Source organism: Strongylocentrotus purpuratus, unplaced genomic scaffold (genome assembly GCF_000002235.5).
Source record: "Strongylocentrotus purpuratus isolate Spur 01 unplaced genomic scaffold, Spur_5.0 spur5_contig_870, whole genome shotgun sequence".
NCBI classification, from domain to species: domain Eukaryota; kingdom Metazoa; phylum Echinodermata; class Echinoidea; order Camarodonta; family Strongylocentrotidae; genus Strongylocentrotus; species Strongylocentrotus purpuratus.
The window spans coordinates 553,040-572,054 of NW_022145580.1; the positions used below are offsets into that span (position 1 = coordinate 553,040).

At 37.4% G+C, this 19,015-nt stretch overlaps 1 protein-coding gene across 1 annotated transcript; it reads right to left on the reverse strand.

The window, feature by feature from the left end:
* Positions 1-1,447: 1,447 nt before the first annotated feature.
* LOC115920484 (QRFP-like peptide receptor) lies at positions 1,448-2,665 on the reverse strand. Its single transcript, XM_030976271.1, has one exon. It carries the CDS (start codon positions 2,663-2,665, stop codon positions 1,448-1,450), a length of 1,218 nt encoding a protein of 405 aa, XP_030832131.1.
* Positions 2,666-19,015: the final 16,350 nt, after the last annotated feature.

Genomic DNA, 19,015 nt, shown 5'->3' on the forward strand with positions numbered 1-19,015 from the left:
CTTTATCTGCTCATGCTCAGACTGCAACCGTGAACTGGCGTATTATGGCACAGGCAATGATAACCCTAAAACGATAAATACTATAGTTATATACAAGAATATTAATGTGAACATCGGATAAAAAGATGCGCCTCCAATCACACCTATGATAAGCTATACCTAGGATTAAACATTTCAGAAATCACTTCAGCATTATCAACTCAGAGCGACATAATAAGATGGTGTCTTTTTACAGAACCACATTCAATCATTTACCATTTAGTGGTAACTGTCAAAATAAAATCAATCATCTGATAACCCTTTCGATCAATTTAATATTTCATTTTCGTTTCTAAAGCTAAACTTTTAAGCGTTCTATCAATGATATATACGTGAATGTACGAAAGAAATCTATGACCGTATATGAATACTGATCTAAGTATAGTATACCAGTGGCTAATGGCCGCCATGGATTATCATGTAATTGTTTCGAATAACTTTAGATAACAATTCATTTTAATGTCTAGTAATTGCCCTCAATGTCTCTAATAAGAACCCAATCATTTACTTCACCGTGCTTTCAACATTGCTATGTATTATATATACAAGCTATATATGTACATACTTAATACATAAATGCAATGATAAGCATTGTATGAGAACATAGAATACATGAATATACAGTAGCAATTCAACCAGAAATAATTACATAATTAAGTCAATAAATACCTACTTGTGAAATTAGCCCATATTGTGTGAGATAACTAAAGCCTTTGTCTATGATTGTTTACACTCGAACAAAAGCTTTAGTGTTCTTTACTACATATAAATCTCCTTTCTGCAATTAACTGTTATTACGTTTCAAAACCGGACGCAATGGTTCACAGATTTACCTTAATACAAAATGAAAGCAAGTCTACTATATGTCTTGTAATGAAGATTATACCAGTTCACACGAAACAAGTTTAAAATGACCCATGAATATGATTATTCATTGTAACATAAAAATGTCAAATTCTGCGCATTTAAAAGACCAATGAAGTGCATAAGGTACTCTGTAACCGTCGCTTCGTACATTAAAAACAATATATATATATATATATATATATATTTCCATAAACTAGGCACAAGATGATTACCATGTTTATACAATTTTCAACAATAATCTTTACTATTCTAACATAAACAAATTATAAGTCTTTGCAGCTTTTAAGAAAAGAAAATGTTGCAGCATTATTACAGCGACACATTATAGCTTATATTGTAGGTTATAGTGGACAGCAGTACTGCCTCTAGTTGATCTACCAGTTAAAGTTGCTCAAGCGTGGGTATAACGTCGTTCGTGAAGTAGGCAACTTGGCGATCACTCCCGATCACTACATAACACTGAGCCAATGGGTATTACGCTCACGTGCGTGCGTACGTGTGCTGCCCTCTATATACCCACGCTTGAGCAACTTTAAACCCTCTAGTCTTCTTGAGCCTCACTTTTCCTCAGGGTTGTAACACTGGTTTCAGCGTCTCCATGGCTGAAGAGCGAATGTGGCTTGATCGTTCCGGAGAAGAACAGTGCCTTGATAGCCTTTCTGAATTCTGGATGGCGAGCCGTATAAATGATGGGATTGGCACAGGAGTTGAAGAAGCCGAGGAGAGTGAAGATACTGTTGAGACTGCTGTACCGGTATGACGTCGGGACCAAACCAAGGTTGTAACCGAGGAAAGCGATCTGGTTAGGGCTCCAGCAGAGAACATAGATGAGGATGACGATCAGCATCAACTTGAGGATGCGGTTCTTAGCAGTCACGTGGAACGTGGCTTGGTTGTTGTTGTCGTTGGAGCCGTTAAGGAACCTGGTTGATTGGCGATGAAGGGTGACAGCGATGATGGTCTGGGTGATCAACATGGTCAGAGTGGGTATGACAATGCGGATAGCGAAAACAAAGCATCCATAGGCGATCTTTTCCGTGTCGTTCCGGTAGGTGATGATGCATCTGTTGGTTTGTTTGTTGACCCGGAAGAGGATGATCCCTCGAAGGCCGGACAAGAACGAAGCAATCCAGATGATGATGACCCAGATAGACACGGTTCGTCTTGTTAAGGTACGACTGAAGTAGAGAGGAAAGACCACGGCGACGAATCGTTCTATGGCGATGGCCATCAAGGTATAGATAGAACTAGTTATACACACCCACATCGGAAAATTGGGGTAGATTATTTTGCAGTAGGCATATCCGGCCCAGGTATCAGGGATCCTTTCATGCCTTGGGACCGGGATCAGGAACACAGAAGTGAGGAAGTCCGCAGTGGCCAGAGCTGCGATCAAAGTGTCGGTCGTTCTACAATACTTTCGCCTCTTGAACAGGACCATTAAGACTAGAAAGTTACCGATTATACCGATGATGGCGAACAGCAGCTGCAGGATCAAGACCCAGGTCCATTGGATCGGATTCCAAACCCAAGAGGCCAGAGTGTCCCGATCCTGACCTATCCCATCCTCACTGACGGTAGAGATAGCTGTGGTATTACTGGATGTCGACGTCCGTGACACTTCGGTGATGTCTTCTGGTTCTGTCGTCCAATCTTCCAGAGTCCATAGCTGTGATGGGGTGGTAGCAGTATCGGTCGTAGCGCTAACCCTGATTACAAATATGAGTAACGCAATCCGTATGAGCTCTGTAGAAGACATCTTCATCTCGCTTCTGAGGATTGAAAGTAAAATCGAAATGCTCATTGTCAATATACAAGGAGGGTGCACGATATGGAACGTGGTAACTTTCAGTGGCTATTAGGTGCTTAAAAGTGTGAGATTAAATCAAACACATTCAGGAATCATAGAAAGTATACTGTTGCAACAGAAATGAAGAGCATTGCTGTGTCGATGACTTTGCATGATTAATCTTAATATCTACATAGTTTAGGCATTCGCACCTATCTATCTTACTTTAACAAGGTCAGGTAATAAACAAATAAATTGAAGACAAAAGTTCTTGCATGTTGAAGTTTTCACGAGAGCATCGGTAAATGGAATTGCATCAGACACGATATCGAGAGACTTTCTCATTCATTTTTTCTTTAATCCATCTTAAGAAGGTAATCCTCAGGTATTAGTTTAAACAATAAACTCTGTTCTCTACTCAGGTCTCAAAACACATTTATATCCTATTTGTATCACATAGTTATAAATCTCGGTGTCACCCTTTAATACACACAATGAAGGAAGGAGACGAGAATAATGAATAATGAAACATGACAAACAGGTCAAATAAACTTGAGCAAAAATCATGAGAATGGTCTGGTGATTTTCCCCAAATAGAACTTCCCCGAAAGGAATGAACATCAAACCTCTGGGTTCTCTCTCTCTCTCTCTCTCTCTTTCTCTCTGGCGCTCTGCTGTACAGCATGTTTTAAGCATGAAAAGCACTTTATTTGTTCTGTCTTGACCACTTCTTTCATCTTGTAGTATGTATCCTTTCCTTTGATACCATTTGACATCATTACTCTTTTCCTGCCCCTCTGTCCTTTTCCACCGGATTATGAGTTCGGCTACTGTTTGATGCAAACTTGAAGTAACCACACGAATTACAATTTCGTCACGGCTTAATTTTATAACGACGTTAAGAAACTTAAAATAAAAAGGGCGAGGGACTAACGTATACCAGTCATTTTATATTTGCTTTATGAAACAAAGAGACGAGATGAGATTCAAATAACAATAATGGATTCAGATTCAATTAGGTGAAGTGTACGTGTACCCCAATAATAATACTATTTATATGTGTGTGTGTCCTTGGGAGTCCATTAAATTTAGCGTAGGCCTATTGTTGATTTTCTAACATTAAAAAAATACGTGATTCTCCTCGTATGCACAACTTGATAGGGATTTTTCTCTCTCTGCTCCTGGATTGTCATATTTCTCCTTGTTTTCGAAATTACTTTTTTTAAGAGAAAAAATAAACTTGAACACATTTTTGCAAAAAATTGTGTCAAAGCCGTAATTGTTCACATCATGCTTCGTTCGCTTGTGTCATTTGTTTGCGCTATCATGATCCATTATATTTGAAATCCATTATGGCTCGGAAAAATAAAATTCACCCTCCGACAACATATCCGATGGCCTTATAAGTTTTATTCTTATGGCCTTAAAAATTGTTCTTCTTTCTCAAAGTATATTCGCATCGTTATTAGCCTACAAACACAATAGGCACGCGTTTGCTTGACGCAAGTGGTACTAACTTTGGAATTACTCAGTTGGTGGTGATATGACAGAATTGCTCGATTTCCATTTTCTTGATTGAATATTAGAAGATGTAATGGTGTCGGTAGAGGTAAAAAGCGGTGTGACATTTTGGATGCACAAGGTGAGCAGAAGAAAATATACTTCGAACGTGAATTAGTTGATATTTTTTTAAAGAAACGGAAGGAAATGAAAGTATATAATGCAGGCCATTTGAATGACGTTGGAAGATAATGAAAGTACTATTAGAATAGAAAACGGGGAAAGGAATTAGTGAAAGTTTAGATGGTACATGTAGTATGATAGAGATCCTAGAAAGGTGATAGTTTTGTGGAGGTGAAGAGCTGGAGAGAGAAAGAGGGAAAGGAGAGAAAAAGGAAGAAAGATTTAATATATATATATATATATATATATATATATATATGGATAAAGATAGAGGTATACAAGAGGGGAGAGAGAGTGGGAGGACGAAGACAGGGGAAAGCAGATAAATATAAATAAAGATAAATATTTAGAGTATGCCATCAGTATTATAGACCTATGATAGAGCTAGAGACCAAGCGATATGATTAATTTTGAAGAATCTTTGCTCTGATTATAAAGGTTATCATAATTATGTAGCACACGTGCATTTTAAACATTCATCTGCTGATAGCCAGAAGGACATTATTGTCATGATACTCTTACTCTCAAAGGGCGTATAATTAACGTCCTTCTGGCTCTCAACAAGAATAGAGCACGTGTGAACAAGTGGGTCTGTTCAGGTACCACGTAGCACAATCAAATAAGGGCGTGTTCCTATAAGTTACAAAGATTTACTCGTAATGTATAATGTTCACGGTATTGATTTATTGAAAATTTCTGGAAATAAATGGAACCTATAACATGAGAGTCGGCCTTTCATATCATGTGAAGTTGAAATTTGAAGTTGAATAGAAAAAATTAGTTCGCATGAATATTTCAGAAAGATCTGGAAGAAAGTGTGATATCAAAATGAAAACATAAGAGGATATAGCTTTTTAGGCAAGGAACATGCAGAGACTTTGGGTTACATGTTGAGTTTACGATACATGCTCACCATAATAATCCGTCTTATTTCTCCAAATGTGTCTGATAGTATGGGATCCCAAAAGCGTTCGGGTTACTTGATAGCATCAACATTTTAACTCCTCTCAATAAGATGACAAAAAACTTTGCATCTTCAATTCATAAATGAAACCTTTCAGAATTGATAAATAGCATCGACCGCTTGTCGGTCTGTTTTGACAGAGATTTGATAGAGGAAGTGGAGTCTTTTAACCCTCTTAGCTAGCATGGATGGAAGAAACGCTTTCTTTACAAAAAATTAAGCATCAAAACGAGTGAAATGCTTTCTCCTGCTTCTAAAACTAGATCTGATTTTATATTGACGGAATAAAACGATCAAATTTTCTGTTTAAAAACCCTCGCATCTTGGTTTTTCAATCTTTCTTCTCTCTCGCTCTCTCTCTCTCTCTCTCTCTCTCTCTCAAACACACATTCGATGTTTACAACTGAATATGCTACCTTCGTAATTCAAACAAGAATGAAGTTGTCATATAAGTGCTTTAAATTTCTGTTTATTGATCCGGCCTACTTCTTTCCAATTTGCAATCTTCAATTCAAACTTTCACTGTGATTTTGTTTAAATTCCTTAGACCTTACAAAAAGTTTAAAAAACGACTTTTAAAGGTATTGTGAAAATATAGGTTAAATAGCAAGCACTTCTGTGTAACGCGTATATAGTTTTGCACGCATACATGCTGTCTTCAAAAACTTATAGATTTCTTTCTATAAAATACTTTTAAAGCATATCGTACATCTTTAAAAGCTAATTCATTGGCAGTTTTTTTGTTGTTGTGATATTCACTCTATTTTGTCTTCAACTGACATAGTTTGTGTATTCATATCTGTATTCGCAATTAACTTATTACTAATTAAGTTTATGCCAACTGTAAGTTTCAATTTACCCAACAATAAAATTCAACACTAAATAACATCCATGTACTAGAATTCAAATGAAAATATAAGCAAATGAAATGGCACTTTTATATTTTACCTTTTTTCATTGTAGCAGATCACTCTTCTTCCTCTCTCTCTCTCCTCTCTCTGTCGTCTTCCCCAGCTTGTCTTTTCTCATTTCTCATTTTCTATTGTTAATTTGTAATTAGAAATTTGCCTATGTTTATTATCAATTTAAGGTGCAATATTTTGAACAGTTCTCCTCAATCTCTAAACTCAATTTTTAGTTCTTGTCTTCCTCTTCTCCTTCTTCGTTGATTCGTCTACCTTCATTCCAATTGTATGTGTTTTGATAGAAGATTTTCATGTGCAAGAATTATCACAGTACATCTGGATTCTTTGTGATACAAAAAAACACTGTATCAATGCATATTATTCAGAAGGAAATCTTTCAAAATGCAATTCCATTACCAGAATTGGAGATTTCGAAAGATCTCAAAATCCACGCTTACATAATTTATTCGATTGCAAATGGAAATTTGAACACGATAAAAATATAAAAATCGATTTCTATACTTAAATTATGACTAAGATTACACAAATTTGCAACAGACACATATTAATCTCTCCTGATTATTTTGTTGTTTGTCAGTTTTAATTAATTTATCTATTCATTTAATTTGTAGTTCGAGCACGAACATTTTATGCTAAGAATTGATCATTATGATCTCCAGACATATAACAGACACCTGAATTGTATAATAACTGGGGGAATGTCGTGTAGCGTGGGTCAGCTAGGCTATTATAAAGAGGCAATAGCATCATCGATGGAGAAGGCGAACTGCTCCGATTTGGTGTAAGAAATGTGAATCAACATTGCTACCAAATCGGGAGATTGTAAGACGGTCCCTATCATCTTCTTTTCATGTTCCCTTTCCCCTCTCCCCTTTCTTTTTCTCTTTTTTCCTTTTTTTAAAGTAATTTTTCGCATTTGGATGAGGGGCACGTGCGCCCATGCCCCCATATACGCTACTGGCTGGGAGACTGCTAGTAGGAGAACAACACTAACTAAGGCAGCTTCAAATGACGCTAGAGAGGAACAAGATAGTTCGCTTTTTAAATGTAAAAAGCGAGAGGGAAATGTTTCTTATATTATGTTAGAATCTAACATGTAATTCTAAAATGTATTTTAGAATCACCGCGTAATAAAGCGACAGGTCTGGACATAATTCCATCAAGTATTCTGAAAGACACGACTCTGCTTGTGTTCATAGGTTCATAGAAGTGGGGGGGGGGCAGGGGGGGCAGTTGCCCCCCACCAGTCAAAAAAAAAACAGTAAAGGAGTTAAGATGGTTTGTATTTTTAACCCAAATAAACATAACAATAATAAAAACCTGACTTAAATGACGTATAAAATTCCATTCAAAGAAAAGGAAAGTTGACAGGAATTAAATTTCCTAAATATTGCGCATGCTACCTATATTTATCAACAGAGGTTTTTATAATAGCGATACATGCGCGCATATCGTGGACATATTGTGAGAGAATGGGAAAGCGTGTCTGTTTTTTGTTATAGGGGTGAGAAGATCATGAGCCCCTGAACGCTGGCGTACTGATGCGGGGGGGGGGGGAGGGTTAATTTTTATTCAATACCAGTGATTTACAAATGTTGATTGAAATGACATGATTTTCCGGTATTTTTTCTCAATTTTGTTTGTAAGTCATACCTTTTTATGCGTTTGTTGGAAAATTTGAAATTCCCAAATTTACAGTCGGGCGAAAAATATGCATATTTAGAAGCCTTTATGTCAGGATCTGCAGAACGGCCGGGCTCGGGGGCTCGAGCCCCCCTCACTTTTTGAAAAAGTTTGTTACAGAGAAAAAGAAAGAAAGAGAGAGAGAAAAAATAGGTGACCTGCCAATGTCACAAATGAGGTATCAAAATATGCTCATCTGACCGTAATTAAATGCCGAAAACCCCAGAGCTTACGGGGGCTCCCCCCCCCCCCTCGACCCCATCAAGTGCCCTACGGCTCTGTATGCTCATCTGACCGTTATTAAATACCTAAAAAAAACGAGCTTCCGGGGGCTCTGCTCCCTGGCCTCTCCGCCAATTAGTGTCCTGCCAGTGTCACAAATAAGGTATCTAAATATGCTTATCTGACCATAATTGTAATGCCTAAAACCTCTGAGCTTCTGGGGGCTCAGGCCCTGGACCCTACGCCAATTTACGCTCTACCTGATCGTTAATAATCCACTTTGAAAAACGTTCCGAGGGGCCTGCATGTAAAGTGTAAGAGTGGTGGTGATGCAGAGTTTTCTTCTGCCCCCCCCCCCCAAACGTTTTTGCTCGTTACGTCACTGCCCCTGGAAGGTGAGCCCCCTGGAATGTTTGCCCCCCCCCCCCCCCCCATCCCAAACTGCTTCCGGCGCGCCTGCTTGTGTTCATAGAGCACTGGCGCATGAAGGGCATCTTCCATGCACTTGAGTAGAAAATGGCAAGAATCACTACAGACCAATGAATGTACTCCCTGTTCTCTCTAAGGTTATTGAAAAGTTGTATGTATATTGTATATTAAATACCTTAAAGAAAATGACATATTGATATCAAATCAAATTGGTTTCCGTCAAAACTCTTCACCGAGCCTCGCTCTTTTAAATCTAACTGAATATATAAGCATGAAGCTGTAATGAATGGAGACTCCGTCTTGAAAGAATTTCCCGAGGAAAAGATATTCAAGATTAACTTGGCTTAACAAGAAGAAATGTAACCCTCTCCAGCCATCAAATCCATCTACAGCTGTCCTTATCAATGCACAGTTCCCCTCTAGTATTCCAAATATTACGAAATGTTACGCGACGCCCTCTGCTTCCCGAAGTTCTCTATTCACTCGGTCGTAAAAATATGCAGGCATCGAGATTTGAAGACATGCATGGCACCGAAAAATTAGGTCATGTTCAGTGAAAATGTATTTAGCTAAAAACATATAAAATACAGAATTCCCGACATATGACTAATGAAACTTTAATTTGGTTAACAAATCCTTTTTTGTGCTCGGATAGCTCTACTGAAGACGAAACCATTTCAACCAGCAAAATCGACCAAGGAAATCTTGAGTTGGAGCGAATGTAAGGTTTTCATCATCATGATTTTCTCATCTAATTGTTGACATTTTCCGAAAATTTCCGAAATTTTTATATAGCTAGGAAGGTAGTCCAAAGGTTTATCTCCCTAAAGAAATAAATGAAATTGTGTTTTATGTTTGTGCATTTGTTGGACGATGGTTAGAAGTTGTCAATTTATCACCACTTTTCACCCCCAAGTACGGGCCGGCAACGCATAAGCCGCCGTGCTCGCTGGCCTGGGCTATGGGTGGAACGGGAGGACTTAGAACCACTAGGGAAAACAAAAGACGCGCGGTGCCACGGATGGCTTCAAATGAACCTCTTGGACGGCATCTCCATTCATTACAGCTTCCTGATATAAGTAAATCAATTGATCGAGGTGGTTCGGTATTGGTCGTTGCATTAGACTTGAAAAAGGCGTTTGATATGGTTAGTCATTACAAAATCGCTTTCAAAACTGAAATGTTACCTTTTTGATAATGAATGCATACCCTAGGTTAAATATCATTTTCAATTTAGAACTCAGACAGCAGTTATATATGGTAATGAATCATTGTGGACTTACACAGGGGAGTCTTCTAGTCTTACAAATATTTCTTTATGCTTAGGACAATAAGACCATGTACATAGACGTAACCATGCACCGCTACTCTTTTAAACACAATGCTTCACCCTCACTTCGATTATTGTCACACTGTGTGGATGAAACTGGATTCCGTGCCTCTTAAAATCCTCCAAATACTTCAAAACAGAGCACTAAGAATTATTTTACAAGTGGCTTCTCGGTCCAGTAGGAGTTTTTGTTTGTATATGAAACCCTGTCTATAGGTTGTTTTAATGTAAAACTAAATGAAGACCTTGCTATTTCGATGTCTATATTGTTAAATGATTTGTTCCCTTATGTTAAAAAAAAAACGCAACACTTTTTACTAGGCAGATAAGATAAGATAGGATAACATTTTCTTAGATAGAAATGATTTACATTGTGTTTCGACTAAATGATATCTATACATGGCTGCAAGTATAGAATTCTGCTAAGGTATGCCACAAAATGTTCATGGACACTGCTTTATGTTTGTCAACCAAAAATAATAATCATGCACATGAACAAACAAAACATCTGTATCTCGGGTTCTATTCGACATTTTTAAATTTGAAGAAAAAAAGACTTTTGTTTTCTTTAAATAAAATATTATATATCGCCATTGCAAGTCTTTTCCAGATAGCCCAAAAGAGCAATCAAAATATAGTATAAACCTATAGTTATTATACAAGTACTTAAGAATACTATATTGTTTTCCAGTCACAAATTTATTCTGAGAAATTAATAAATGTATTGATTATTAATCGGAAAGCAAACAAATAGCAATGTAATTACACAATACAGTATCGATAAGTATTTTTATTTTAAATCTTTCATTTATAATATCAATTCCTATCTCGAGTGAAATGGTATTATAGAAGAACAAAATCGGAAGTTTGGAAAACTTCACTTGAGATAAAAAAAAAAAAGGGACATTTTTACACAATTTTTGATGAGCAGAGAGGCTTTGAAGGATGATGTACAAGAAGATCTTGAGATTCATTTTAAATAACAATGACAGTTTTGTCTCGACTCTGTGTCTTACTTTAACCAATATCATGACTAAGTGCCACACCCAAGTATATAATGTGACATTCTTCGGCTGAAAAGCAGAAAGGTTTGAACTCATATTCATTTAAACACAATTAATAACTTTCAGGCTCTAAACAGACAGAGAATTTTCGTAAAGATGTTAAACTCACCTGTTAACTGGAGATTCAAGATTCAAGTTTCGACAATAAGCTATGGTTGAGGAATGAAGATGCCTGTTCTCATGCACCTGCTAAGTTGCCTACACCTGCTGTCATAAAATAGATGTAATTCTGAAAACGGCCTATGTCTGGGATTATGGGATAGAACATAATCTTACCAACCAATCGGAACGAAGGAATAACTACAGTTTCTTGTAACAAAAGAGAGCGCATGCTCAGATGAAGATGAGATGTGGGTTGGATGAAGAGGGGGAAGGGAGATGATGGAGATGAGAGAAGGCCACTGCTATAGCTTCGAATAGTAGAGGAAAGGTGATGAGGATATGAGACAGAGAATGAGATAAAGGTAAATGTAAAGGAGAGAGAGGGAGTGAATGAGAGAGAGAGAGAATGAGAGAGAATGGGAGAGAGAGAGAGAGAGAGAGGGGAGAGAAATGAGCATGTGTTTGAGAGAGAGAGAGAGAGAGAGAGACGAAGACAGAGACAGACAGAGAGAGGATGTGATAGAGAGAGAGAGAAAGAAAGAGAGAGAGAGAGAGAGATATTCCTCCCCCACCCCCACACCCCACCCACCCCCTCTCTCTCTCTCTCCTTAATGTTTCTCTCATCTGCTCACTCGTAGTCACTTTTTGAGGTCAATGTCATATTGGTCAACCGAAATGTATTATTGCCTCACAGGAAATCGAATCATTCACTCCAAAATTGCATAATAATTCACCTGGTTCAAATTATGTTTGCACTTGCTTGGTCAATTTTTTTTTCGTTGAGCAAATAAGTTAAATAGCATTGATTTTAAGTTAACCTCGAGTTTGCATAGCCAAGGAGCGAAGGACTTTTGTATAAGATGTGCGATGATTATTAACCCTTCGAATTTTCTCGACAAATTTACACCCCATCGTCGCCCATTTACGCTTGATGAACTCATTTCCAACTGAATTGATAGTACAAGGAAATAAATAACACGCCCTCAACGTTAGATGCTCCATGCCTTTCATTCGTATATAGCCTCGCAAGCGGCGGGTACAATTTTGGGGCGATCGCGCCATCTTAGTGGGATGCGAGTTGAAGGAAGGACATATAATTATGATCGAATCTGGACTACGGTTGTAATTCGAATTTTATGGACCCTTCCCTCCAATGAAAAAGACAACAAAAAAAAAGGAATTAATAAAAGATGGTAATTATAATAATGAAAAGGAAGGCGCAGAACATAATTTTTAAAACCACGTAGGCCTACATTTACTTTCTTTTATAAAAAGGAGACGTCATAATTTGTTATTTATGTCATCGTATTGTATCTTCATAAAAGTTGCTCTCCCCTTCCTTCTGTTTACAATCGCTCGCATCACGAACCGTCCTCTCCACGCATTTCCAAGCGAAAGTCAGTTTGTAGAAAACACGTTTAAAAAGTAACTGTTTTCTGTCACACTCACTTTGAATAACAATTGATCACATAATTATGAACTGTATCCTCAAAAGCTTTAAGGAGATTTAAAACTCGTATTATATTCTTCCTATATAACCTTAATCTTTTAGCTCACCTTTTTATTATTTCGCTCATCTTGTTTTTATACTTCATGTCATTATCATTATATATTTGCACCAATTCTGTGAATCATTATCATTGTCATCATCATCATACGTTTGCAAATATATTTTTGCTCAAGTAGGCATGGACGCTCAGGACCAATCCTCATGTTTTTAAAGATAGGACCATGATCAATGAAGTCTACTTCAACTCAACATAAGACATCTCCTTCAAATTCAAAGTTCAAAATTACTGTTGGTACATTTTTATATTTCAGGACTTAACAAAAACAAAAACACAAACAAACAAAAATGTTGAACCCTCTTCCAGTTTTTTCTTGACATTTGTGTTCGATGTTTCCCTCATCCACCCCATGTTCTATCGCTGCATTAGTCCCCTTTAGAATTGTTTTGATAAATTTGTTTATAGTATGTATGTATAGTATGTATTAAAAACATGTCCCTAATAGTCCAGAATCTGCACGGTCCTTTATAATTTCCCTACACTTGATTCAAGCCGTCGAAGATGGCGTTATCAACAAACTCATAATTATGCTCACCAGCCCAGCCCCTTAATGATCACGCCATCATCGGCTGGTAGCAAGTAAGTAGGGAGAGGTTAGCGTTGGGGTGGTGGAGATCAAGATTAAATAGGCCAGATTCTGGACTTGTCCCTAATGAGTGTTATCAAAGATGAATGGATGCCACATTTACAGTTGTAAATACAATTTTGTCAATCAATTAATGAATATAATTTAACATCTTGTTTTCAATTGGGTCTTTTGAAGATTTCTGAAACGTTAATTTACAATTCAAAGCAATATAAAGCATACACTGTAGCATCCCCTCGCGGGGCACAAATGGCCTATATAAGTCAGAACAAGTTACCTCCATTAGACTTTACAATATCCTGCATAAAAACTTATTGGTTTTTATTGGTACACCAGTCAATTAGTAATAGCATAAGTATAACATTATGGCCGATCCCAAAGTAACTACTATAACTACTGTCCATCCTGGCATTAAGTAGGTCTTAATAGAAGCAGAAAAAGGAGAGAAACAATTCAGTGAAAGTTTGAGCAAAAACCGATTAAAAATTAGAAAGTTTGAAGGTGCGATCAATAAAACATAAATTGGCAACTCTTTGATGTACCTTGCAAGCTCCCCTCCCATTTGCCCTGTACTAAAAAACTTTATTTTCCTTTAACAAAATTAACTATATTAAATTTCACCTATTTAAAATGCAATTATTACAATTTTTTTTTAATACAACCCCTCTAAAAAAAAAAATCTATTTCGTCGTTCGATAACTAAGAAACTTAAAGTTTATGAATTAGTTTTGTACAGAGCAAATTGGAGAGGAGCTCGCAAAGTACATCACAGTGTTGCATATTTTAGTTTCACTGAAGGCAACTTAACAAATTCATACTTTCCAATTTTCATCTGACATTGCTCAAACTTTCACTTATTGGTTTCTCTCATTTTTCTGTTTTCATCAAAACCAACTTAATATGAGGGTGGACTTCCCCTTTAATAACTTGTACGTTTATTATAAAATCAGTGTATGTAGAAAAGGTAGTGAATATCGGTGTTGCTTTCAGCGATCATATTCTCTATCCGATAAACCAGAGACTTTTACATGCATGAAACTTTCTTATCAGAGGTCAGAATTTGCATACCATGATATAATTTTTGTCATACATAAATGGCTGGCAGTAACTAGCCATAAAATTGTCATGTCTTATTTTATTACAGTCGTAGTTATCGTTTTAGTGATATGTGAGTGGTCGAGGTAATACAAAGTTTTGGTATAGGGTCATGAATTTGGTTCACATGAACATATTGGAAGCATATGCAATCTTACAATATTCAATGATCGTTGTCGCGGTTGAAATCGAGTCTAAAGTGATGCAATTGTAAATAATAAACTCTTTATGTTGTATAGCTCCTTCTCAAGGTTGATATTACTTTAGATTTAAAACAATGTTTCTTGACTAAAATCGATCGATTTGCTACTCCCGTTTGGAAATTATATATCAGAACTTGCTTTTTCTGAGATTTTCATGGTCACAGCTACCATGGAATGACCTCAGGCGCTATTTGAAATATTTGAACACCGGGTTATTTTGATAATTCAATTTTTTCGAAAGCAGAAGTGTTTTAGGGGCTAAATTTTCTAGTGCTTTTAATACATCTACAGGGCATCCAAATATATCAAAATTTTAAAGAATTACTATCCATCCAAATTTCAAAATTTCCCAAAGCTTTGCGTACCTTTAAGCTAAGTCTCTTGTTCAGAATAAAGCACAAAAACATATACGTGTACTATTTTTACACTGAACTTTATTTCGAAACATCAAGTTTTAAATATAGAACAAAGAACTTTTTATAAAACTAATAATTTCAATGTTCTTGCCACATTCATCAAAAAGCTAATTACCAACTTAACTTGAAATAATGACAAGTGTGTATAATTATAAGCCTTGAATGATCCAGTCAAAATGGGAATTCTGAATTTACTAAGTCATGATGACAACTCTGCTATTATATAATGGTACAGTAATGATAAATTACATAATTTTAAAATTAAGCAATATTTTTCTATGATGTCATTCAGCTTCAAACCAAATAACTACTCGAACATGTCCAGCATATTTTTCTCCTTTTAGTTTGTATGAATGAAAGACCTTTAATGGTTAAATATTTAAATATGGAATCTGCATTTTTTTATATAATTGCATTAGATTTAAATTCATAACCTCGTAATACGGAATTAGACTAGTAAGAGTTGAAGCCGAACTCGACCAAGCAGCTTGGTCGTGAAGGGTGGGTGATAAGACCGTTTATTTGTTGATCATCTATACATGCATCTTCAGCAGTAATTTAAAACCCTGCAAATCAATCAAGAAATGACAAACATAAATGCAAGTATAGATTCTCATCAAAATGTATAAACAGTAGGTTTTGCAGAAACATCATACATAATAACTAGCAATTAACAATGTAGGCGAGGTAACCAGACAGTAACTCTATAGGCTACTTGTTGATATAATAAAAATGTTCTAATCCCAACCTCCAAATACCGAGTTGCAGTCTCTTCTTCTCTCTGTTACAATAAACAAACCTAATTATTTAACTGTATTTAGTCTACATAAACTGAAATAAAAGATACTATGTCCCTTTTGCAGCCAACATCAAATTATGTAGAACTTACAGGAATTATGAATATGTTATGTATGTCCTATCTGTAAAATTTAAACGTTAGCAGTGTCCTAATATTCAAATTATGCAAGGAAACTTGTTTACTTGCTAGACTTCACTGTCAGACGCTATTGAGTCTTTGGTAATAACATACATAAAATGAGCTCTAAAGGGTACATGAGCATTTGTTTACATCAATAACCCACTTCCTGTAATGGCCAAAATTAAACTGATTGAATCTTTGCGCAGCACAAAACGTACGACCATTCGGTACAATGGTCTGAAAATCAGACTATTACTTACTGTTTTGGTATCACTTAAGTCGATTCGACAACTTATTGTCGTTATTTTCCCACTTAAAGACATTTTCAAGCCCCCTTTTTTGAGGAAAGTTCTAAATTAGTATTATCTTTCAAATGCCGTTGGAATTTAGCCTTTTCTTTTGTTTGGCCTGCAAATGAGACACAGTACCTTAAATGTACATCACTGCCAATGTAATACTAAAAGATCATCTCAAAGTCTTTATATAGCACATCATATTATATAAAAGCATCTTCAAAATACATCAATAAACAACACTACCAATTAAACCAATTAAACAATTTATCATTAACATACTATAATTCCTACCCAAGGTCTCTGAAGCTACAGGAACAGCTCCAGGTTCCCAAAACAGCTCAGTCCCAGACAGGCGCGGATCCACGATTTCTTAGGGGAGGGGGCCCACTTTTTTTTTTTTTGCTCCCCAAAATTTCAAAATCGCGCCGGTCGAAAATTCGCTCTGTGGGGGGGGGGGGGGGGGGGGGGGGGGGTAGTGAGCACATTTTTTTTTTTTTTTTTTGGTCCTCGAAAATTTAAAAATTTGCACCCCTCCCCCCTTGAGCGCAAGGAGGGGGACCCAACCCCCGAAAAAGGTAAAAATCACGTGCTTTTACAAGATTTTTTTTTGTCAAGCGGGGGGGGGGGGCAGGGCCCCCGGCCGCCCCCCCCCCCCCCCCCCCCCCCCCCCCCCCCCCCCCCCCCCCCCCCCCCCCCCCCTCCCTCCGCCACTGGTCCCAGACCACAATATTATTTGACACAGTGACAACTAATGCGCCTCACTTGCAATTCCTATAATAAATCATTAAAACATTATCACAGCATACTAATAACATAAAGTAACTCACCAAATCCTACCAACATAGAGAGATTCCTTGGGCGACGCCATCTTTATCCCAATGTTTACATCGTGCGCACTCAACGGCGAAATCATTATGATCAATAATTCACACACTAAATACAGGTAGGCTATATTAAATGACAATTTCTCTAATTACGATGTAAACGACCAATAAAATTTAACTGATTGGATACCATCACAATGAAGAAACACTACTCTATCAGAAGTTGTCAAATACAAAATAAAATACATTTTTCTTCCAAAATCATCCTTATTTTCCTCTCCTCAAGGACATACAAACATATCAAATCATCCAATCTGTACTATCAAACTCTGACATTAAGGAAAAAAACTTACTTCTACTAAAGGTAAACTCAAGTGTAAACTGACACAGGGGCGTTCCAAGCTAAACACACGCAGAACATCAGCAAACCATGAAAAGATGCAATGTGTGTCCTACATACACTGCTGTGTCAGGCAGATTTCTGCGCCCATACACAAGGACCCAAGCGCGTACGCAGAGGGGGGGGGGGGGGGAGGCGAACCCCCCTCAAATTGTGTGTGTGTGTGTGTGTGTGTGTGTGTTTGTGTTTTGGAGGACCCCCTATTTTTCTTTTTTTTTGGGGGGGGAGGCGAACCCCCCTCAAATTGTGTGTGTGTGTGTGTGTGTGTGTGTGTTTGTGTTTTGGAGGACCCCCCTATTTTTCTTTTTTTAATTAAAAAAAAATTGTGCCAAAGGGTGACCCAAAAAAGGTGACCTTACCCCCACCCTACGGAACGAAATATCGATCGACCTAATTTTCAAATTTTCAAATGGATCTACTTATGTCACATTATATGCAATCTTGTTCCTTTTTTCACATAGACTCAAAATATAACAATTCTTCCTCAAAATCACAAAACAAACTTTTAAATCGAGGAACTACTTTTCTTTCACCGCCAATTTAGTGGAAGTTTTACTACTACATTTGCCCCACTTGGGGTAAAAACTGTTTTAATGTGTTGGAAACAAATTTTCTGCTAAATTCCTAATTTAATATAATTTACCATTCTTTGAACAATAATTTAAATCACTTAACTACGTTTGTTAAATTGCACAATCAACAATTAAAGATTGACATATAAGTATTATACCATAATACTGTATGTATTCTACTGTACATGTGAATTTCTTAGATATTGTTCCTCCACAATATTGTTCAAATATTACAGGCATAGCCCTGTTTATATACATACATACATACCCCACCGCCCCTCCCCCACTCCTTGCCTACATGCTGTGTGACTATAGTATGTAAGCTTTTGGGGGGCCAGGGGACCTTTTTCAGTGAGGGTGGGGGTGTAGACAGGGGCGGATCCAGCCGACGCCAAGGAGGGGGGGAGCCCAATTTGTGAGATTTTTTTAGCGGCGACTCATCCAGCCGGCGAATAAGCTAAAAAAAAAAATTTGCCCGATTCGTTAGAAAATATTTAGCGCCGAAACAGCAAGATGGTGAATAAGGGGGGAGGGGGGGGGGGGGTGAGAGGGAAAGTAGTACGCAGTATTTTTAAATTGTTTAAACAACTTTTTTAAAGGTAAAATTAATGTGTTTTTACCTTCTTCTTTTTTGTCAGGGTGTAGAAGCCACCGATTACCAACAAAACTAGCCACCAATTACCGACAAATCATTTTATCATTTTCCCGGCGGCAATATCCTGTTAGGTGGGGGGGGGGGGGGTGTCGCAAAAAATCGTAAGCCCGTAGACATGTCGTAGGTGGCATTGCGCTAATCGTGCAGCAAACGCACGATTTTTTGGTGAACATGGGGGCAAAATAAAAATCGTACAGAGATGGTAGACTCGTTGGACATTCGCACGGCCACCGCACATCTATCGCAAGGTCACTGCTTGCTACCCCTGCAGTATCCGTGACATTGAGCAGTCATCCCGCGGTAACCCCACAGCTGACACACCATGATCTTACAGCCGCCTTGAGAAGGGCCAAACATTTTTCCAAACGGGCTCCATACGATTT